Source organism: Protomyctophum bolini (genome assembly GCF_963924005.1).
Source record: "Protomyctophum bolini genome assembly, chromosome: 9".
In the NCBI taxonomy this organism is placed as follows: domain Eukaryota; kingdom Metazoa; phylum Chordata; class Actinopteri; order Myctophiformes; family Myctophidae; genus Protomyctophum; species Protomyctophum bolini.
The window spans coordinates 6,753,202-6,777,498 of NC_137870.1; the positions used below are offsets into that span (position 1 = coordinate 6,753,202).

General features: G+C 43.6%; 1 protein-coding gene across 4 annotated transcripts in view; it reads right to left on the minus strand.

Moving 5' to 3' along the window:
- Positions 1-24,297, minus strand: part of strn4 (striatin, calmodulin binding protein 4) — a 78,680-nt gene that overhangs the window by 33,181 nt on the left and 21,202 nt on the right. For 3 of the 4 annotated variants that reach the window (XR_013964668.1, XM_080773049.1, XM_080773048.1), the window contains exons 2-10: positions 21,772-21,875; positions 21,057-21,133; positions 19,891-19,969; positions 18,180-18,374; positions 12,733-12,910; positions 10,660-10,816; positions 8,381-8,476; positions 7,097-7,215; positions 6,053-6,228 (exon numbers count right to left, since the gene is read on the minus strand). Coding sequence is in view for 3 of the 4 variants with exons in the window: in XM_080773049.1 (XP_080629175.1) it covers positions 6,053-6,228; positions 7,097-7,215; positions 8,381-8,476; positions 10,660-10,816; positions 12,733-12,910; positions 18,180-18,374; positions 19,891-19,969; positions 21,057-21,133; positions 21,772-21,875 (1,181 nt within the window). In the remaining variant the exon portion in view is untranslated. The remainder of the gene's footprint in view (positions 1-6,052; positions 6,229-7,096; positions 7,216-8,380; positions 8,477-10,659; positions 10,817-12,732; positions 12,911-18,179; positions 18,375-19,890; positions 19,970-21,056; positions 21,134-21,771; positions 21,876-24,297) is intronic. The other variant, XM_080773050.1, reaches the window with a different exon arrangement.

The window sequence follows — 24,297 nt, forward strand, 5'->3', positions numbered from 1 at the left end:
ACTGTGAGTATTACATGTCACTAAACTACCACATCACTCACTCAGGGAGTTTGTTGCCTAGCTGGGTGTGATCACAGGCCTGGGCGTGAGCTGTGAGTATTGCATAGAGTTTGTTGCTTGACATTTTCTAGCTGTGACAACTATTAAGGCCTTGTTTAAAAAGCAGAAGTCTTGCGCACATCTAGTTCCTCGCTGGTGCTGGACAAAGGTAGATGCATACAGGAAACAATTAAGGCCACCACAGCTTTAACCCAAAATGTTGATAATTATTATTATTATTATCATCATTCATTTATTTTTGTAATCAAATTCATCGTTTATTTTTGTATTATTGCATTGCATGATATGCATCTGAAAAGTATGATGAATAAAGTAGTGTTGACAAGTGACAATGCACATGAAAAAAAGGATAATTAACAACGTTGAGATTTTCTTCTCAAATAAAGTGTTCCACCACAGATGCTTGACCTCATCATGAACAGTAGCGATAACTGTCTTTATCATCCATTTCTGTCCTTCGCAGATCATTCACCCGGCAGTAACATCATGGCCAACGACACCCTGGTACATGATCGTAACACGCTGTCCAACAAGTCCAACTACCATACTCTGATCTTGGAGAATACCAAACTGACGCAGGAGAAGTACCAGCTAAAGTCAGTCATCACCGACCTGACGCAGGAGAAGAACCGGCTAAATTCCGTCAACACCGACCTGACGCAGGAGAAGAACCGGCTAAATTCCGTCAACACCGACCTGACGCAGGAGAAGAACCGGCTAAATTCCGTCAACACCGACCTGACGCAGGAGAAGAACCGGCTAAATTCCGTCAACACCGACCTGACGCAGGAGAAGAACCGGCTAAATTCCGTCAACACCGACCTGACGCAGGAGAAGAACCGGCTAAATTCCGTCAACACCGACCTGACGCAGGAGAAGAACCGGCTAAATTCCGTCAACACCGACCTGACGCAGGAGAAGAACCGGCTTCAACGTGAAGTAAACCAGCTGAAGACTCAGACAGCAGGTGAGAGAAGATACAAAATAACTTAAATAATATCATTGATATTTAAATTATTATCTGGGATATAGAGGTAGAGATTCTGAGTAAGCTCATCACTGCTGATGTATGACAACTATCATAGAACAATCATTATTCTTAAGATGCACGTCACCTGTTTTCAAGCTCATCTTTATATAATATATCGGCGTCACTAATTCTCATTATAACATGGCATAATTTGTCTATGTGGACAGTTTAGAAACCTGCCTAACAATGACATCATCAATGGGGATGGCTGCTGAAATAGATTTAATATTAATAATCTAAATATATAAAGTATAACTAAATCTGTCAAATAAATGTAGTGGAGTAAAAACTACAATATTTGTAGTAGTAGGTGTAGCCTCCATGTAGCCGAGACCCAGCCTGCAACAGTCCTGCTAATCGGGCTCAGCCCTATTGGCACGGTAGGCTGCGTGTTGGTCTGGTGAGTGGGAGCCCCGCCCCCCGGTTCAATCCACGCTTCCACGTAATGCTACATAGGCCTACCACAAAATTGAAATATTTAACCCATTTTGACCTGAGATCAGATTCTAAAAATGTCTTCTACATCCTGACAGTTTTCGGAAAAAGCTATGTTTCTATATCAGTCGTTCTTTGATATAAATAAAATAGCAGACCTATAAGCTCGTAGATGAGCTTGTAGATATAATAGATGAATAGTTTTGCCTCCACTCCACTACATCTCTGACTACTATTATTATTACAACTGTGTTAGAATAATCCATCAGTAAATCTCCTGTTTGATGTTTTTAGACAAGTCTGGCTGTCCCAGTGGATGGAAGAAGTTTGGACGCAGCTGTTACTACAGAACTACTGAGAAGAAATCATGGCAGGAAGGTAGAGACGAATGTCGGAGTCAAGGAGCTGATCTGGTGGTCATTAACAGTGGAGAAGAACAGGTTAGTTGTGTCCGTGTGTGTCCCCGTGTGTGTGTGTGTGTCCGTGTGTGTGTGTGTGTGTGTGTGTGTGTTTGAGCGTGTCCAGGTGTCCATCATCCAGATACGACTCAAGGAAATAGGGTGTTATTTTTGAGTGGTGCAACCACTCCAAGGAACAGCAATGTCCGTGTTCACCTATGTGTCCGCCTAAGTATGTGTTAATGAGCACCAGTTATTACCAGTAGGGGCGCTGTTGTGCCAGAAACAGAGAGAGAGATGCCTGCTAATGAGAGAGAGGGGGGGGGGGGAGAGGGGAGTTGCACCACTCAATTCACATTGGTGTGATTTTTCCTTTATTGTTTTACGATGGGTTCTCAGATCTAATTCCATGATTATAGTGAAGAAGTGAATGTATTGGATACACAATTAATGATGATTCAATCATGTACAAATAATCAGGTATTCATCTATGGATTGAGAGGTGCTGTTGGTGAGTCTGGTTCATGGATTGGTCTGACCAGGACTGGGAGCAGATGGACGTGGGTGGATGGAACACCAGTGACAACACAGTGAGACATTTAACATGTTTTTATATTGTAATTCTATCAAAGTCACTGTATGTGAGTGACTGAGTGCATGTGGTTCAATAAATTGTTGTTTATTGTGCAGGTACTGGCACAGTGGATATCCCGATGCCCATGGAGACTGTACAAGGTTCTATCCCGGGACTGACCCTGGAGCATGGTTTAATGGGTACTGTTCATCTCCAAGGGCCTCGTTCTGTGAGAAGTGATGGTTTTCACTTCATTGATCAAACTGCAGCTCCGTGTTTCTGCTACAGTAGTAATTAGTAGTGAAGATCATATAAACCCCACCAAGTACACACAGTGGTGGAAGAAGTACTTTCTACTTAAGTAAAAGTATTAATACTGCAGTATTCAAATACTATATGTTGCAAGTAAAAGACCGGAATTCAAAATGCACTTGAGTAAAAGTACAAAAGTTCTGGCATTAAGATTTACTTAAAGTACCAAAAGTACTCATTATGTAGAATGTCTATCATTTCAAGTTTTCAAATGGTTTGAAAATAGTAGATCTACAAGCTCTCAATGCGTCAGATTCACAATAATGTTAGCTAGTAGATCAAATGATAGAAATGTATATTGGGCTGAAGGTACTTGTTACTGTAATAATAATAAAAATTTACAAAGTAACTAGTAACTAAAGTTAAAAAAAAAAGAGTAAAAGTACAATATTAGGATCTGAGATGTAGTGGAGTAGAAATAATTATAGTATTTGAATTGGAAATACTCAGTAAAGTGAAAATACAGCAAAATTGTACTTAAGTGAAAGTCTGAATTACTTTAGACCACAGAGTACAAACTGTTGTAGCCATAACCACTTTAACGCATTAACACCAGGAAAGCATGTGTCATTTTATAGTCAAGCGTTCAAAAATAGAAGATATTCAAGCTGTCACAGCTTGGTGCCATGCACGCCGACGCTATGCGAGCTTGTACATCTGCTATACAAGTGAGCTTTCACAAGTGTTGCCTCTTTCTTATGTTATAGTATAGTTTGTTGAAAAGGAAGGGATGTCCACACAACTGTACGGACAACCCTTCCCTCTCATTGTACATATATTTCTTGTTCAGCACCTGTAGAATTTCTGGAGATGTGCGTGCTTCCTGTTGGCTCCTATCTATAGTTTGTTGCATTAGTTTTGATGCAGTATAAGTGCTTTTTTTGTAATTATTTTATTGGTATTTTTCAATTTGCTGTCATCTGTGGACGGTAGGACCCAGGGGATCCTGACCCACAGGTTGGGAACATGTTTAACTACTTTAGCCGCTCTAAGCTCAGAGAGCGTGTTTTGAGTTTGTACATATGCTATTTTTGATCTTTTTGAAAATTTTTATATTTCTGGAGTAATATGTGTTTAGTGTATGAATATGAATCATGAATATGTTTAAAATGTATTCTGTGTGGTCGTTTGCATGTTCTCCCCGTGTCCCCTAGGGTAGGAACCCTCACATGTTCTCCCTGTGTCCCCTAGGGTTGGTACCCTCACAAAAACATGCAGTAATCCTTGTCTCTAAACAGCCTCCCCCTGGCCAGCCGGGGCGCCTGATGGAGGGGAAAGGAACTGGTTGGAATAACGTGTTCCTACCACGCGCTACATCCATCCAGGGAAACTCCCCCCTGTCAGGTGCAAAGGAGCGACTTGGACACTCATGCATGAAGGAAGCATGAGTTCAAGTCCGTTGCTCTCCCCAGGTTGGCGGAGGGTGTGTAGAGCCCAGGATCACATTAGATAATTGACACGGGGGTGAAAAATGGGTTACAAAATCGTGGGATAAAAAAATAAAAAATAAAATGTATGAATATGCATGAATAATGTTGTTCAGATGTTCAGCTAGCAGAGCAGGTTGAAAGATCTTAAAGGGATAGTTCAAAAAGATATCTCTTTATTTAGGTCAGTGATTTTTACTGATTCATTTCCAATTCATTAATATTATAGAAAAGAATAACGCAAATGTACACATTTTAATCGCGCAGTATTGTGCAGTTTGAAAGTATTGTTTTTTTAATACAGGTCCTTTATAGGCTACCTATCCTGAATATATTCCTATAATTGTTGCTACAAAATTGCACTGATCTGTTCAGTAACACCTTGATAAAACAATAAACTATATTGTGTTGCTTAAGCTTATGTATTTATTCACTATTTATTGATTGACTCGCATTCCAAGGAAGCCATTTCCTTAAATCGTGTACATTGCTTTAAAGAAGATGAGTTGTTCGAGAGGTTTCTAGGTTTCAATGTGATCTCGCATATTATATAAATGAATAGAAGATCAGTCAGTCTATCATATGATTCTAAAGTAAAGGGCACGAAAAGCTACTATAGTGTAACCGCATACGGCCTGTTTTGAAACCGAATATACAAAAGATATTTTGACACTACTTTTCTTTCACTTAAAGGAGGAAACTGATGACAAAAAGATACAAAAAGAGAGAACTATGACTCATTTCGACTTCATGTTGACATATCCGTGGTGCAATAGATCATATCATGGAGATGCATCCGGTCCGGTACGCTCTTTAACCATTTAGACCTGAAGACATTTCTGCAAATGTCTTCTAAATCCTGACAGTTTTCTGAAAAGCCTATGTTTCTATTTTTCAAAGTTTTTCATGTCAAGGACCCCAAAAATATATGTAATTGGCCGCCGACCCCCATCTGAAAATATGTTGTTCCAGGGACCCCCCCCATGAAGCAATCGCTCTGACAGAATATATATTGTTTGTGGTCATGATTTGTCAAGAGTTGGCTTTGTCCGCGGCGTAAACGTCTTTAAATAAATACTTTTTGAAATGTCTATGAGGAAAATGAACGGATAATCATTTCCTGGGCCCTGGTAGGGGGCGGGACTGGGACTACCGTAGTTTATTTACACCAGTTATTGTTGTTTTTGTCTGCTATGGTACCAACACAGTAATCAATACAGATGGAATTGTCGACAAAGTCTTATGCAACGACAACAAACTATGGACGTTGTTCGTGACTACCTTTTTTCACTGACGAAAACTAAATGGAAACTAAATTAAAACTAAGCTATGATGACTAAAATAAGACTAAATATACTGACAATTTCGGCAAAAAAATAGACTAAAATGTTAGGAAGGGATTAGTGGACAAGAGATCCAGTATAAGCCATTTTACACTTGGTTGCATGCTGAAAATAGCCGACCTACAAGCTCACAACGCGCCACGTTGTGAGCTTGTAGATCGGCTATTTTAGTGTCATTACGACGGCATCAAGGCCCGCCAAAATACATTGAAGTCGACACTGTGTGTGTGTGTGTGTGTGTGTGTGTGTTTACTTCTTGGAGTGCATGGCCTTGTTGAGGTTCCACAGCGTGTGTGTGTGTGTGTGTGTGTGTGTGCGTGTGTGTGTGCGTGCGTGCGTGCGTGTGTGTGTGTGTGCGTGCGTACTTCTTGGAGTGCATGGCCTTGTTGAGGTTCCACAGCGTGTGTGTGTGTGTGTGTGTGTGTGTGTGTGTGTGTGTGTGTGCGTGTGCGTGTGCGTGTGTGTGTGCGTACTTCTTGGAGTGCATGGCCTTGTTGAGGTTCCACAGCTTCAGCGTCCCGTCCTCGGAGGCCGTGAGCAGAACGGGCTGCTCGGGGTGAAAGGTCACGGCGCGGATGGCGTCAAAGTGGCTCCGCAGCGTGAAGCGAGGGTTCCACGTCTTCTTGAACTCCTCACGGTTGTCCTGCATCTGACGCACACACACAACGCACGTGCACACGCACACACACACACACAACGCACGTGCACACACACACACACACACACACACACACACACACACACACACACAATGATGCAACACGAACACCACATTATAGGGCACAGGGTGCAATTGAACTTTGCTTTTATAACTTTTTTTTATATCAAATAATCGACTTTCTGAGTTGGCAACACATACTGTAATGTTCAACTGTTTGTCTTTTTGCTTTCTGTATGTCCTTGTCTATTTCTGTTCATGAAAAATGAATCAAATTTAAGTTGAAAAAAAAATATATACTTTCAATCGTTGAATCAGTTTATTTCACCTTGATGTGTGTGTGTGTGTGTGTGTGTGTGTGTGTGTGTGTGACGAAGACATAATAGAGAAATTAAAAAACAAAGGGATTTTTTTTATTCTATTAATCATGAAAAGTAATCAATAGAATATAATCACAAAGAAGATCAAATGAACATCTGCAGCTTAACAAATGCGTCCACCCATGGAGGTCATTGTTAATTGTTTTAAAGATTAGTTTTTTCTGCCTTTATTGATCGTATCCAGTGAAGATAGACAGGAAAGAGGGAGAGAGAGAAAGAGAGAGAAGGGGAAAGAGAGATAGAGAGGGAGAGAGAGAGAGAGAGAGAGAGAGAGAGAGAGAGAGAGAGAGAGAGAGAGAGAGAGAGAGAGAGACACGCAGCAAAGGTCGTCATGAACGGGACTCGAACACGCGACACGTGCTGCTGTCAGGCCGCCAAGAGCCGATATATGTGGCACGATGCGCCTGGACCGCTAGGCCAGCGGGCGCCCCGGAGAGGTCATGGTTACTCACATCCATGGAGAGGTCACCGTTACTCACATCCATGGAGAGGTCATTGTCATTGTTGACGGTGAGGTCCGCCAGCTCGCCCAGGTTCATGTCGGCTCCGGCCACAGCGTCCATGATGAAGACGTCAGAGGAGAAGCCCAGAGCGCCACCTGCAGGCCATGCAGAGAAGGGACAGACTCAAGAGATTGTCCACAGGAGCTCTAGTCTTAATGTCCCTATTCTCATCATTCGACCGCGGTCGAGATCATGGATGTCACACAATGCCACCACGCAGCAGTTCCTGCTGACAGACGGCATGTGTCCCTACAAGTACAAGTCATTTTACACTTGGTTGCATGCTGAAAATAGCAGATCTACAAGCTTGTAGATCGGCTTTTTTCAGCAAGCGTAAAATCAGTCATTACGACGGCATCAAGGCCCGCCAAAATACATTTTAGTCGACTACATCAACTGTAGAATTAGTACACTAAAATCTTATGAGTCGACTAAAACTAGACTAACACTAAAACATTCCAGCTGACTAAAATGTGACTAAAAACTAAATGAAAACTATTCAAGAGACTATGACTAAAACTACAATTTGCTGTCAAAATCAACACTGGAGCCTTGAGCAACCCTGCTCAACAATAGTCTCCTTTAAATGAACAAAGAGCTAAAGAAAAGACAAAAGAATAAATGCTAAAGAGAGTCAACATGTGGGTCTACAATCACGTGACTAGGAGGCAGGCGAGTGACTAATAGTACCAGTTGCCGTGCAATCTTAAATCGTCCTATGGTCCACACATCAAACCGTCTCTGCGATATTGTTGGGGAGGTCTGTCTGTATCGTCTGTCTGTCTGTAACCTCGCCTCACCAGGCTTTCCACCACCTCGGAGGAAAGCCTGGTCTCCGTTTCAAAAGTCTGTATGATCCTGTCGGGAGCGGATGATATCGTTACGTCATGTTGTAGTATTGTTTTGTAGTCGACAGGCAGGAACAACAGGCGGCGGCAACTTCCTTTTCCCTCTCTCAATAAAAGCTCTCGTAGCCTGTAGCTTTTATTGAGAAAAATCGGTTTGAGGGAAAAGGAAGTTGCCGCCGCCTGTTGTTCCTGCCTGTCGACTACAAAACAACACTACAACATGACGTAACGATATCCTCCGCTCCCGGTAGGATCATATACCCTAAATGAAACGGTGCCCAGGCTAGTCTGTCTGTATCGTAAACAAGTGGAATGCTTTATGGTGTCGTCCACTCACAGTTAACAGTTTTTGCATGGAGTTGTGCTTGAAATGTACTGTGTGGTTCTGCGGGGGTTCTGCAGGGATTCTTACCTTCTCCGGAACGGGCTGGTCCCGATGCAGAGGGGGGCGGGGACGGCTTGGGAGGGAAGTCCGACATCATACCCTGTAACTTGTTCCTGCGGTTTTCTGAACCCGACAACGAGAGAGACAGAGACAGAGACACAGAGAGAGAGAGAGAGAGAGAGAGAGAGAGGGAGAGAAACAGAGAGGGGTGTGTGTGTGTGTGTGTGTGAGAGAGAGAGAGAGAGAGAGAAACGGAGAGATTGAGAGAGAGAGAGAGAGAGAGAGAGAGAGAGAGAGAGAGAGAGAGAGAGAGAGAGAGAGAGAGAGAGAGAAAGAAACACACAGTCATGCAGAGAGAGAGAGAGAGAGAGAGAGAGTGAGGACAGACAGATGGAAGAGAGACCAAGAGAAACGGACCCGTAGGGAAGACAAAGGCACAGAGGCAAATTATGGTATTACTTATATATATATATATATATTATATATATTATATATTTATACTGCACAGGAATATAAATACATGTATGTGGAGATGCCTGGAGTATGTCAACTATGATAAGGAAAAAGGAGCAGGTAGCGAACAGGGAGGTGAAAGACGGTAAATGTGCCTCAAGAGGTGTTTTTTTTAGCATCATGTATACAGTACGGTACGTACAGAGAAAAGCCTCATTCATCAATACTGCATCTCGCCATTTGGTGTCACTCGCCGACTTTCACATTTTAACAGGTTTTCAAGCTGACGAATGCGCGTGGGGGGGAGGGGAATTGGGGTGGCGTGTGGGGGGGGCATTCGGGTGACGTGTGGGGGGGCATTGGGGTGGCGATCTCCGCCAAACACTACGTTATGACTACTGTAGCTTGGCCACGGCAGCCGTTTGGGCAGCGAGAGATGTGCAGCACACATCTTCAGCCCCTGCCCCTTTTTACCCATCTGTACAACAACTGCCCTTTCACCTGTCTGTAAGACAACTGCCCTTTTCACCCGTCTGTAAGACAACTGCCCTTTCACCCGTCTGTAAGACAACTGCCCTTTCCAGACCACGAATGCATCATTTACTACATGGTGGAAGAAAATGCCAAATGCCACTCCTCTCCTTTCCATGCTTTTTCCCGAAGTCTCCGGGAACTTGAACACAGTATTTTTGCGTTGAACAAATTTGTTTAGTAATCCATGTCGTTATACACCGCACCCCCCCCCCCCCCCCCACTAGCTAAAGAGTGCTGGGTTGCGTCCCGAAAACAGCTGATCTACAAGCTCTCAACACTCTCAGCGCAACGCGTTGTGAGCTTGAACGGCTGCCGGGGGTCATCGTCGATAAATAAACCAGACACCAGAGAGTGTTGGTGCTTTTTCTGAGCAAAAGGGTTTCATCACGCCAGCATTCTCCTTGTCCAAGTAATGCCGTCTACACACCCTCCCACACTGTAGGGACAGCAGGGACTACACGCGTGGAGAACAGTGGGGAATCGGCTATATTGGGAGAAAGGGGTGGGGGTGGGGGGGGGGTACAATATATCATTAGCCGTTAGCTTGAAAATCAGCACGCTGTCAGTGAGTAACACCACAGTGCAAGGAAGAATATATCCGAGGAGGCCGAGGACAGACAACATGCACAGTGTCCTTTGAGCATGATGTCTGACCACAAGAGACTGAGAGAGAGAGAGAGAGAGAGAGAGAGAGAGAGACAGAGACAGAGAGAGAGAGAGAGAGAGAGAGAGACAGAGAGAGAGAGAGAGAGAGGAGTGGAATCACAGCTGGAAGAGCGACAGGCATCGACAAGAGTTCATGAAACAGGCAACAGAGAGACGAGAGTGCTTGGGAATGACAACAGTTTTATTTGACAATAAAGAGGAGATGCCAGGAGACAATAGCGAGAAAAAGATGGGGGGGGGGGGGGGGGGGGGGGGCTAGAGGGAGGAGGGGAGAGGGGGAGGGGGGGGACAGATATATACACTGGTGGCAGTGATGGAGAAGAGGCAGTGGTTGGTGCCAAAGTGCTGGCAGGCAGTTGGCAGTTTTTTTTTTTTTTAACCCATTCTGACCGGGCACCCATTTTGGTGTTGGCATCATGTTATGCTTTAGCTATTGAAAAATAGCAGATCTACAAGCTCATATCGCGCCACCGAGTGGCGCGATACGAGCTTGTAGGTCTGCTATTTTTGAAAAATTCGAAGAACGACTGACATTTTTCTAGAATCTGATCTCAGGTCAGAATGGATTAATCAGACCAGTGTGTGTCCAGTGGAAACCTCGTATGAATCTGATCTCAGGTCAGAATGGGTTAACTACAACGGCAACAGCGTACCTAACTCCCGTCCGTCCCCTGAGATCCGGGCCTCTCCCGCACCCTCCCCCTCCTCCCCCGAGCCCAGGAAGTCAAACTCGCTGAGCGCGTCCTCCGAGTCGTCCTCGTCCTCATCCTCGTCTGGGTCCAGCTCCGTGGTCATGGGCTCCGAACCCATCTGGGGACAGACAGAGAGGGACAGACAGAGAGGGACAGAAAGGAGGGACAGACAGAGAGGGACAGACAGGAGGGACAGACAGAGAGGGACAGACAGGAGGGACAGACAGGAGGGACAGACAGAGAGGGACAGACAGAGAGGGACAGACAGAGAGGGACAGAAAGGAGGGACAGACAGAGAGGGACAGACAGGAGGGACAGACAGAGAGGGACAGACATAATACAAAAATAAATCACCATAAAATTTGGTAAAAGAATACATATTTAGCCCCATGCTCGAATGCCCCCGTCCCCTGTCAAAAAGAGCTAAAATCCCTAAAACGAAAGAAAGCAGCAAATGAAAGAAAATTAACACTCATCTTTTACTTTCTCTAATGACATCCTAAAACATGAACCTTGGTTAAAAAAAACTAAAGTTGTCCTTTAAGTTAAGTTTTGCCATAACCATAACATAACATTTGTAGAATCAAACTCGGGTCTTAATGGGTTAAGTGGGGATACTACAGTTCGGCCAACTGATAGTCCAGTTTTGGCTTCAATGCACTGGCTTCCGGTTTTGTATAAAGCTCTCAATGGTCTCGCACCTTCCTACCTACATGACTGCCTGCCTACATATGTCCCAAACCGCCCCCTAAGGTCTTCCACTGCTGGCCTGCTCGCTTTGCCTAAAAGAAATGGCAACTAAAAAATACGGGGAAGCAGCTTTTTGCTTCTATGGGCCGACGGCATGGAACAAGCTCCCACTGTACCTTCGTCAGGCAGCCTCTGTAGACATTTTTAAAGCACAGCTCAAGACCCACTTCTACAACATTGCTTTTAATTGATCTTTTATTTTTTTGTTATTCATGTCCTCACTGTATTGTTTTTTAATGTCTTTGCCTTGCTTTTCATGTCATGAAAGGTGCTATACAAAAAAATATTATTACTAAAACAGCGATATTCAGTTACACATCATACCAATTATACCTACGGTACTGTAGGTATGTTAAGTGATAACCACTTTCAACATGGCATTATAGGCAAAAGCTTTCTAAATCTTTCACATTTTCCAAACATCTACAAGCTTGTAGGTCAACTATTTTCGCTGTGTTGTACAACAAAGTATATATAGTGCTTAAGTGGCATTCTGGACTAGACCTGTCTGGCTGGAAACATTGTGGTTGCAAGGACTGACCTTCTGACCTTTCAGATGCAGGACTGTGTCACAGTCATTACCAGGTGATTGAGAGATTATTTATTCTTTACTTACTCGGTATAAACATACTATTGTATGTTCGGCAGAAAATAGCTAAAAAAAATGCATTTTTGGCCTATTCCGTTTCGGCCCGAATATAGGCAGAAAATATATCACCGAATAGTGTATGCAATTAATGCATTCAAAAGAGCTGAATAAATGTTTTATGGACCCATAATAGTGATTATTATTTAAGTTAAGTTTTGCCATAACCATAACATAACATTTGTAGAATCAAACCCAGGTCTTAATGGGTTAAGTGGAGATACTAAAACAGCGATATAAAACACATACCTTGATGACGGTACACATAACTTGACGACGGTACACATACCCGGTACACAAACCTTGATGACGGTACGCATACTTTGTTTTTTTTTATATATATGTTTTTTATCCCACGATTTTATAACCCATTTTTCACCCCTGTGTCAATTATCTAATGTGATCCTGGGCTCTACACACCCTCCGCCAACCTGGGGAGAGCAACGGACTTGAACTCATGCCTGAGTGTCCAAGTTGCTCCTTTACACCTGACAGGGGGGAGTTTCCCTGGTTGGACGTAGCGCGTGGAAGGAACACGTTATTCCAACCAGTTCCTTTCCCCTCCATCAGGCGCCCCGGCTGGCCAGGGGGAGGCGCAAACTCCACACAGAAAGGCCCTTTAATCAAGGTACACAAACCTTGACGCGGGACTTCTTGTTCTTGCGCGGGCCGTCCATGCAGTCCGTGGCCATGCCCTGGAAGTCGTCCTCTTCGTCGCTGTCGTCCTCGTCGTCGTCCTCGCAGCCGTGCAGGAAGGGGATCTGGGCGAGCACGGAGCCGCCCAGACGCTCCTTAGAGCTCTCCTTCCCCGCGTTCCTAAATGTAGGCGCACACACACACACACACACACAGTCACACACACACACACACGCACACACACACAGTCACACATTAACCACTCTGCTACAGTCAGGGGGGCAGTGAAGCCAATAGTGTCTGAAGCCAGTAGGAAATCCTGACTTCCTGAAAGTTCATATAATGGCCTGTTGTGGCGCTGTCTGTCATTGGGCCCAAAAAAAACCCATAGCTCCATAGAGGGGTCCATGTATTTTGGGCCCAACTTCACCTAGACTGTATTACCTTAATAAACATGGTCATGAACATAGCTCCATAGAGGTCCATGTATTTGGGCCCAACTTCACCTAGACTGTATTACCTTAATAAACATGGTCGTGGACAGAGTTGGGTGCAACGAGTAACGGAAAATCTCGTTACTGTAACCGTAACGACACTACTTTGGTCGGTAACGAGTAATATAACCGCGACACTACTCCTCCAAAATTGATAATCACATTACAGTTACTGGTCGCTGTAGCGCTGCCGTTACTCGTTACTTGCGCCATGTGGCTGCTTTCAGCAGTGTGTATTTGTGTAAGGAGAATAGGAGATGAGTTGAACATGGACACTAAAGGTGAGCCGGCAGCAGCACTTTTCGTATTGACAGGTAGGGTGCGTTCGAAAATACAGCACTGAGCACATTGGCCATTGTGGCTAATACAACCAAAATACGTGAGTGCGCTCTGTGTGGACAATTTCGAATGGGACCTCCCCCTGCAAAGGATCACTGGAAACATGGCAGTGCTCATAGCAGCACCCGACACGCTGTCTCAAAATAAAACAACATTTGAAGGCTGGAAATATGCACATTACTTTGACTTATTTTCGAAGAAAGACAAGAATGTGATAGTAAAATGCAGGCTTTGCCCAGGTCAGAAGCTTCTTTCTACTGCCTCGAACACGACGTCAAATCTATCGAAACATCTGAAGTCTAAACATGAGAACACAAAGTTGGTCGCAAGAGATCCGCGGAGCAGCGTTGAGTTGTCGACCGACACCGAAGGTCCTACTCCAAGCAAGCAGCAACAGATTGATTTTGAAATACGGAAAGGAACCTCCAAATCGGAGGTAAACAGCCTTGTTGCCGTACATAGCAGAGGAAATGTTGCCAATTTCAATGGTTGAATCTCCGTCTTTTCGAAAAATACTGTGCAAAATACCCATATTGGGGAACGGTCAGCTGACAACAGACAGGACATTTTTTACAACATACTTGGACAATTGTTACAAGACCATGGAAAGTGAGCTAAAGAAGAAATTTGAGAGCGTCGAATATGTGTCAACCACCGCTGACATTTGGACGGCCCACAATAAAAGCTTCATGGGAATGACTGCCCATTGGATTAATCCAAGCGATTTCTCTCGTCAGAAAGCAGCCATTATTGCCTGCAAACGAATCAAAGAACGCCACACATACGATGTTGTGGCTGGTGAAATTGAACAGGTTCATTCAGCGTTTGGATTGTCACACAAACAAAGTCACTGCAACAGTCACAGACAACGGGTCGAACTTTGTCAAGGCTTTCAGAATAATAATATGAGACTCAGCAGCATGCAGTAGATTGGGAGGAGCTGAAGAGGTGACATTCACAGATGTTGGTGAAGTGCTGTCCTCAGACGGCGACGAACAAGGACAGTTTACTCTACCCCCCCCCCCCCCCCACGTGAGATGTGCCTCGCATACCCTTAACCTCATTTCAACAAATAGACTACTCTATAAGATAAATTATATTTATATCTAATTTCTAAATTGTTTTATATATCGCACGCCGTCAAGACACGATTTGCCTCTGTGATGGACAGCAGAGATGCTCTCCTTGCTGCTGTCCCTTTGCCAAAGTTTAAGGTGCGGTGGCTGAGAGAAGAGGACAAGAAAGACGCCCTGAGGACACTCCTGACAGCAGAGTGTCGCGCTTCCCCCATGGATGAGCAGGAGGTTTTAGGCCTCAGCAGCAAACCCTCACTTCCAACAGCAGTGATACAGCATCCTTCGACCCAGATAAGGAGGTCATTGACTATTTGAAGTCTGGCTGGGACTGAGATTGGGAGCCTGAAAACATGTTCCCTACAATAAAAAAGATATCCTTGAAATACAACACGTCGGCGACACCTTCTTGTGCCCCAGTGGAGAGGCTGTTTAGCCTGGGCAGCCTTGTGCTGACTCCAAGGAGGAACCGGCTGTCAGACAAACGATTTGAGAGACTCCTGCTTATGAGGTACAACCGCTGCTGCAGTGAGAATTGAGAAACCAGTCAAATAAGGGAACAACATGTTTTGTTTCCCCTTTCAAGTCTGTCATCATCATCCAGTGATGTTAGGAAGGCCATTCTCTTATTTTATTAATGGATATATATATATATATATATATATATATATTATATATATATATAGTTTTATTTTGAGGCAGATTACTGCTTTAACTTGTTCAACAACCTACCTCTCCTCTGAGTGTGTTACTTGGGAAGTGTGTATTTTTTATTTTATTTGTGGATAGATTATTTTGAGTTGAGTTGATATGTGCACTAAAATAAGCAGTGTTCAGTTGATTTTTGCACTAAAGTCATTGGGAAGTCCAGTCTGTTAACTATGAGTGGATAACCCAATTAAGCATTACACTCGTTTACAATAGGGTCCACCTTGTTCAATTCATCAAAACATTGGGAAGACCAAGGTCTGTTTTTTTTTCCTTTCTTTTTTCCTGGATAGATTATTGTTTATTATATGAATCAGTTGATTTTTGCACTAAGGTTGTTGTTGGGAAGGCCAGTCTGTTACTTTGGCAGTTAATATTTCCACTAGACTGTTATTATTTGCACTATTATTTTTATTTGAATATAATTTGGGAAGGTTCATATTTGCCTACCTACTGTATGGTACAGTGATGTTCAACCCTTTTCATATCAAGGCACATTATGTATTCATCCCATCCCATGGACCACCATTTGATGAGATTTGGTCTCACAGACACAAAACTAAATAGGATAAGATTTTGTCCACAATTCCATTCTGTATTGATGTTCATTGTTTGTATCATTAGGTGAGACAACAGGCAAAATAACAATTCTACGTTCTCTAATTTGGTTTCATTTTACACTATCAAGAGTTAAATATATAAGGGTTAAATATCTAGTAAGCGTACATTTGGTTACTTACCATTACCAACTCCATAACTTATCTGGGGACCACCTGGAACACCCTCAAGGCTAACTGGTGGAGTGGTGGTCCACAGAGTACTGTGTTACATAAGACGTACATGTAGTAGGTGGTACTTGAGCCCCCTCTTGTGGTTTGATTGAATACTTTATTCAATAAAGATTTGTTAAGTGTGTGGCAGTTCAGTGCAAATTATTTGACAATCTCATCTCAGGCGATTTTATGGAGTAACGCAAAAGTAATGTAACGAGTAGTGTAACTAGTTACTTTCTCCAGGGAGTAATAAAGTAATGTAAGGCATGACATTTTTTCAAAAGTAATATGTAATATGTAGTGTATTACTTTTTTGAGTAACGGACCCCAACTCTGGCCATGAATACTTTCTGCTTCCAGTCACTAATTAATTTAATTTAATTAGTCTCATTTCTCATGTCATGATATTCTTTTTGGAAGATTATGGTCCCATTTATTAAAAAAATACAGACCCATAAGGGTTCATTCGGTTCCAAACCTATCATTTAGCTGGGGACCCCCTGGAAGTGGAACTGCCTCACAAGGACCCCCTTTGGGAACCACTGCGTTAATCGATCCGTTTGCGTTGTTGCCACACCAGTCTGTCTGTACAGCATTTACAGAATGTCAGATTTATGACCGCAGCGTCATAAAGTACGCGCACTCGCGCAGTATTTAATGTCAACGGGCCATGCAGCTGCCCCACATACCCCAGTCTGTGTCATAGACATGCCATCGTAGAACTTCTAAGTAAAAGGGGAACGCCACACCTGTTTGCACCAGAGAGAGTGTGCACGTTTACTTGAAACTGAAACTTTATATGCCCTGTATAAAGATCTTCGAGCATAGTAGATCTGACGTTCACAACGCATGGCAGCCTGCTGTGACCTGGACTTCTGAACATAAGGACACTATAGGTTGAAAGTGGTAGGAAAAAAAAAAATATATATATAATAATAATGGGCTGCATAATTACAGATACCAATCAACAAAAGTCAATAAAAAGGCGCTCTGGCCTGGGCCACGGCTGAGCGGTCTAGAGGCACCGATAGGCCGGTAATCCAGCCTGACAACCACTACGGAGATTGGTCGAAACTTTGAAGCGTTGGGCGTCTACGCCCAAAAGAATATATATATATATATAAATATAAATATATAAAAACAAAAAACCTGCTTTATGATAATTCAATTAACACTTTGAGTCCTGAACACGAGTTAATTGACTGTAGAACACTTTCCCTCCCGTTCGTTATGTTTTCATTGTTTACTCCACTTTTAAAATAAGTTCTAAGTCACACAGGCTTTCCGCATGACAAGAGTGGGATAGGTGACGTTTTTTGACGATGACGTCGTCGCAAAAAAGGTCCGTCGCTCTGGCGTGCAAAGGGGTTGTGGGAAATGGAGTCCTGATGCATTACAATGGCGGCGGCGGCGGTGCCGCGCAGCGTGCGCCTCCCTCCTCCTCCGCTCGGTTGTTGTGAGATCGCCACTTTGGAATATTTCTTAACGCTACCACAAGCGACTACGCCGTTCTTTTCATGACAAGCGACTCGGCAGTGGCTCTTCGAAGGTTAGTGAAAACATGGCAGGGAGATCTGGTATCACGATCGTTTAATCACGGCATTAACCCATTTAGGCCAGACGTCAAAATTGAAAGAAATGTCTTCTTCTAAATCCTGACAGTTTTCTGAAAAACCTATATGTTTCTCTATCAGTGGTTCTCAATATTTCATGTCAAGGACCCCAAAAATTATATGTATTTGGCCGCCGACCCCCCCCCCCCCCCCCCATCTGAAAATATGTTGTTCCAGGGACCTCCCCCCAGAAGCAAAGATTTGAGTTAAAATGTTCACTCTGTAACAATATTCAAAGATTTGAGTCACATTTTCACGATTTTTCAAAAATACCAGACCTACAAGAACTTGTAGAGCTGCTATCTTTCCAATAGCTAAAGTATAACATAATGCTAAAAAAAACACCAAAACGGGTTCCCACCCAAAATGGGTACTTAAAACTGTTAAAACCAAGATGAAGTCGTTTCCAGGTTGTAAATATTCAACATATTTCCACTAGTCTCACTGACCTCTTAATCTGCTCCTCTATCTGTCTGACCAGCAGGGACTCGCCCCCCCCTGCCAGGGCCAGGGCTTCGGGCTCTGGTGGGGGGTCGCTGGGCGGGGGGCCGTTGGCCTCCGGGCTGCTCCGGCCCAATAAGGAGCGCACACGCTTGGATCGCATGTCCAGGATGGTGTCCGAGTAGCCCACCTCCTCCAGGTACCTATACGCACGCACGCACAGACGCACACACACACACACACACACACACACAGACACACACACACAATACAATATTAAGGCTTTGGTCGACTTCAAAATAAAACCAGCGGGCTGAAGGCCGTGGCAGGGAAGAGACTACAGACTGAATCAAAGTAAATTAGTTGTAACTTTAGTACACATTGTTTTTCCATTTCTAATCCTAACCCTGAAGCCAAAAAATAGCCGATATCAATCAAATCCAACTACTGTATACCTGTGGGGAAACTTCACAATGTACAATGTAATAAGTACATCATGTCGATAGTTTAAAAGAAAAGAAAAAATCACACTTTTGTGAAGTGAATTGTACATCATTCATCTCATACTGGCCAATCAGAATGCCTGTTGCCACAAGTTTACGTCATATTTGGCCAAATTGTCTCCTTTCATTGTAGATGGCAAATACGAGATGCGAGGGGACAAGATGACGAAATCTTTCCCTTCAGTGTCAAATGGCATTTAATGTTTTGTGTTGCACTGTATAGCACTGACGAAGGTCTTAGGACCGAAACGTTTGCTTTTTAATTGCACTTTGAGCACAGAGCACTTTATGAGCATGATACATAAATAGTTTTACTTCTATTTTGTATTCGGTGAGCGAGTCTTTTTCTCTCAAAGGTTCCCTTATGTTTGTGTTTGCGAACATTTGACCTAATTTCTCCTTTTATTGTCGATGGCAAATACGAGACGAAGATGCCGAAATCTTTCCCTTCATTGTCAAATGGCATTTAATGTTTGTGTTGTGGACATTTTGTGGGGACAAAAGCTGTAAATAGGAGGGCTAGCCCCTCCTATATACAGCTTTTGTCCCTCCAAAAAGAAATGACACCCGTGTGAAGTGAGGGGCGCTCTTATCATCGTACATCATCATGACCTAACATGCACAAACACATGACGGAAATTCTCCATTCATTGTCAAGGGGAATTCGTAAGACGGAAATCTTATCTACACTACGAGAGCCTCCGTCTCTCGAGGTTATTGATCCCGTGGTTGGACCTGGCTGACGCGCTGCTGTTAAGACAAGTCTTAACAGCAGCGCGTCAGCCAGGTCCAACCACGGGTTCGCTGTTCACCGTTCGCTGTGAGTCAGTGCTCCGAAGATAAACACAGGCAGCTCTTCGTGCTTTTAAATAGTTATTGCTTGTTTCACCCGTTCACCATAGTCAGTACAGTACATCTGCGTTTCCATAAAACAACCCATAATTAGACACAGATAAATAAACATTTCCAAACAAACAGACATTTCGCTCCACAGTGTTTGAACAACAGTGACATATACCTGCCGTCAAAAAACCATTGCCCTTCCGGGTCAATCCCTCCCTACAGATGCCAGTGAACCTGACGCTTATAAGGATAACAGCGCCACCCCATGGTCACAAATGAACTTGATAATTGTACTCATTTGGCCCTTACATACACTAATAGCTGAATGAAGGAGGGGCTAAAGGAATAAAGGAGGGGCTAAAGGAAGGCTTACTTGCGTAGTAGCTGACGGCCCTCTTTCCAGGACATCTGATTGGCTGGCTCAGAATCGGACTCAGCGGGCCCATTGGGTACTACGGGGACAAGAAAGAAATGGTCGTGGACTTCGTGGTGTGTAATACCAAAAACAAAAGTTGAATTATACAAGAATATACAAAATGCAATCAATATCTGGGCTTTTCTTTGGATGACATGCATTTTATAAAAAGCAACAACTTTATGGACGGAATCAGCAAATAGGAGGCGTCATAGCTGAAGAACTAAGAACCTGGGAGATATTAGATATAGGAGATATATTGGATTATATATTATGACGATGCTCACGGCGAAACGCGTCGTGCTAATAAATTAAAGTTGATGCAGTAAGTTGTCCGTCTCTGTTCCCTGGAGTGTGCAGTCCCTTCCTTGGAAGGTTTTTCTCTTTTTTGATGTCTATGCCTGCTAACTACACCTCCTAACTACACCTCCTACGGGTCTTTTTGGATGTGCAGGAGTCCCTTTTTTGTCTCATATATATATATATATATGATTATATATTAGATATAGGAGATATATTGGGGAGGCGGCTCAGGGGTCGAGTGGCTGGATGGTAACGGTACTTTTTGGCCAAAGAGTGGAGTAACTAAAAGTATTTTTTTCCCCCGGTGGAAACAAAATGCCCTTTTGGCCTCAAAAAGGTGCTTCCACTAAGGAAAGTAGGCTTTCTAATGACACCTGGAATGTCTCAAGTGTTACTCTAGTTTTAGTCGACTAAATGGCATGAGATTTTAGTCGACTGAATCTACTGGTGATTTAGTCGACTAAAATGTATTTCGGCGGGCCTCGATGCCGCCGTAATGACCCGATTTTACACTTGCTGAAAATAGCCGATCTACAAGCTCACAACGCGTCGCAGCACGACGTTGTAGATCTGCTATTTTCAGCATGCAACCAAGTGTAAAATGACTTATAGTGGATCTCTTGTCCACTAGTCCCTTCCTAACATTTTCGTCTAGTTTTTATTTGTCTACGAAATTGTCAGTATATTTAGTCTCAGTTTTAGTCATCATAGCTTTGTTTTAATTTCGTTTCCATTTAGTTTTAGTTTAAGGAAAAAGGTAGTCGACAAACAATTTGCGTCTTAGTTTTAGTCGACTAAATCAACAGCGCTGTCATACATACGTTGTTCCGCCTCCATCTCAGGCTTCTTGTCTCCTGGACTCTGGTCGCCTCCACTTTTCAACTTCTGATGCTTGGCCCTGCAACGCACACAAACCACCACACGGGGGCAGCGTTACAAGAGAATGCCTCTAAAAACAGGAAGAAAACATCCAAAGCATTTCCAAACATCCATACAGACAGAATGCTGTGTGTGTGTGTTGTGTGTGTGTGTGTGTGTGTGTGTGTGTGTGTGTGTGTGTGTGTGTGTGTGTGTGTGTGTCAGTGTTGCTTTTGGCAGCAAATTTCTATTTTAGTTTTAGTCGTTGCCTCTTGAATAGTTTTCACTTAGTTTTAGTCACATTTTAGTCACCTGGAATGTTCTAGTCTAGTTTTAGTCGACTAAATGTCATACGATTTTAGTTGCCTAAATCTACAGTTGATTTAGTCGACCAAAATGTGTTTCGACAGGCCTTGATGTCGTTGTAATGACATATTTTACACTTTGGTTGCATGCTGAAAATAGCAGATCTACAATCTCACAACGCGTCGCAGCGCATTTTAGTCTAGTTTTTATTTGTGGACGAAATTGTCAGTATATTTTAGTCTTAGTTTTAGTCATCATAGATTCGTTTTTATTTAGTTTTAGTCAGTGGAAAAAGGTAGTCGACGAACATTTTTCGTCTTAAGTTTTAGTCGACGAAAACAACACTGGTGTGTGTGTGTGTGTGTGTCTAACCTCTCTTGTTTCAGAGCGTATTCCAGCATCTTGATCCGTCTAACCAGGTCCTGCTTCATGTTTTCCTGTCCTTTCCTCTCGCCCTGAAGGAACGCCACCTGAGCCTACGCACACACACACACACACACACACACACACACACACACACACACACACACACAGAGCAAAAGAGAGGCTGTTAATTAAGGCACATATCCGCTGAATGCACACGTGCATGTTAACCCAGTTTAGAGCATCACAGCTGCACAGACGCTGTTGAAAAGCAGACCTGACGTAGAAATTCCAGTTTTCTGAAATACAGTTTTCTATATCAGTTCAGTGGTGCTCAATATTTCATGTCAAGGACCCCAAAAATTATATGTAATTGGCCTACGACCCACATCTGAAAAAAAATTGTTCCAGGGACTTCCCCAGAAGCAAAGATTTGAGTTAAAAACGTTAGTTCTGAAGAAAAACATTTTCACGATTTTTCAAAAATAGCAGACCTACAAGCTCGTAGGTGGCACACTATGAGCTTGTAGATCTGCTATTTTTCAATAGCTAAAGTATAACATAATGCTTAAAACACCAACAGGGGTTCCCGCCAAGAATGGGTTAATTTAGTGCTGGTGCAAACGAAATGAATTTAATTAATTATAAAAAAGCAATCAATTTAAACACAAAATACGGGCTATTTTCAATCGTTTTGCACATTGTACACCAAATTATAAAATAGGACCTACGTGGTTAATCGCACTAATGGATTTAGTCGATTCATTGAAAACCAAGCTTCTCGATTATTATTATTATTATTATTATTTAATAATCTGAAGAATTATGGAAAGAGGACCACTAGGAAGACAATAGATCATTGTGGCCCTCGTTCAGTTTCATGCTCACCATGGAGTTGTTCATTTGATTCATGTTGCCAACAGAGTTTCACTTAAAGAGGAGGGCAGGATATTTAAGGTTGAATTCTCCAAAACCAAAAGCAATAAGTAGAGGGTGGCTGTTTATTTTTAAACTCCTGACCGAGCTCTCACCACACACACACACACACACACACACACACACACACACACACACACACATCTGACCGAGCTCTCTCACACACACATCTGACCGAGCTCACACACACACACACACACATCTGACCGAGCTCACACACACACACGCACACATCTGACCGAGCTCTCACACACATCTGCAGCGAAGAGGATACACACACACACACACACACACACACACACACACACACACACACACACACACACACACACACACACACATCCTCTGGCCTCGCTCGCTCACATACCTACTCTCAAGTCACATCCTTCCTCTCTCTCTTTGCTTCCTCGCTCCCAATTTCCTTCCTTTTCCCTTTTCTGCGAGCTGATGGAGACGGAAAAGAATGTGTGTCTGTGTGTGTGTCTGTGTGTCTGTGTGTGTGTGTGTGTGTGTGTCTGTGTGTGTGTGTGTGTGTGTGTGTGTGTCTGTGTCTGTGTCTGTGTGTGTGTGTGTGTGTGTGTGTCTCTCTCTTTCACACTGGTCCAACTGGTCGAAATTCTGACCCACGCAGAGAAGGGACGTAGTAGAGAGGAAGAAGGATGCAATTTGAAGTCGACATGAAGAAACTATGGCCTTAAAGCCACACATTCTTTAATCTTTACACCGTTACAGTTCAACTGTGTACAGGTCTGAGAGAGAGAACAACCGAGGGTCCGTGCCGGGGTGGACTAATTCTTATCAAACTGGGGGTCCTGAGAATGACTGGCCTAGATGTCTCCTCCTGTGAGGCTGTGACCTGCTTGAACGATCTGTTTGGATCCGTTTGAGAGGGTTCAACTCCATTAAACCCTCTCAAACGGCACCACCTCTCCCCCTCTCAAACTGTCTGCTAAAGCAGCCAACTCCACCACCTCTCCCCCTCTCAAACGGTCTGCTAAAGCAGCCAACTCCACCACCTCTCCCCCTCTCAAACTGTCTGCTAAAGCAGCCAACTCCACCACCTCTCCCCCTCTCAAACTGTCTGCTAAAGCAGCCAACTCCACCACCTCTCCCCCTCTCAAACTGTCTGCTAAAGCAGCTAACTCCACCACCTCTCCCTCTCTCAAACTGTCTGCTAAAGCAGCCAACTCCACCACCTCTCCCCCTCTCAAACTGTCTGCTAAAGCAGCTAACTCCACCACCTCTCCCCCTCTCAAACTGTCTGCTAAAGCAGCCAACTCCACCACCTCTCCCCCTCTCAAACTGTCTGCTAAAGCAGCTAACTCCACCACCTCTCCCCCTCTCAAACTGTCTGCTAAAGCAGCTAACTCCACCACCTCTCCCCCTCTCAAACTGTCTGCTAAAGCAGCCAACTCCACCACCTCTCCCCCTCTCAAACTGTCTGCTAAAGCAGCTAACTCCACCACCTCTCCCCCTCTCAAACTGTCTGCTAAAGCAGCCAACTCCACCACCTCTCCCCGTCTCATGCAAGTAAGTTGAGAATGTATAAAGTCAGTCACGATACCAACTTTGATGAGGCAGTATTTCACATAGGGATGC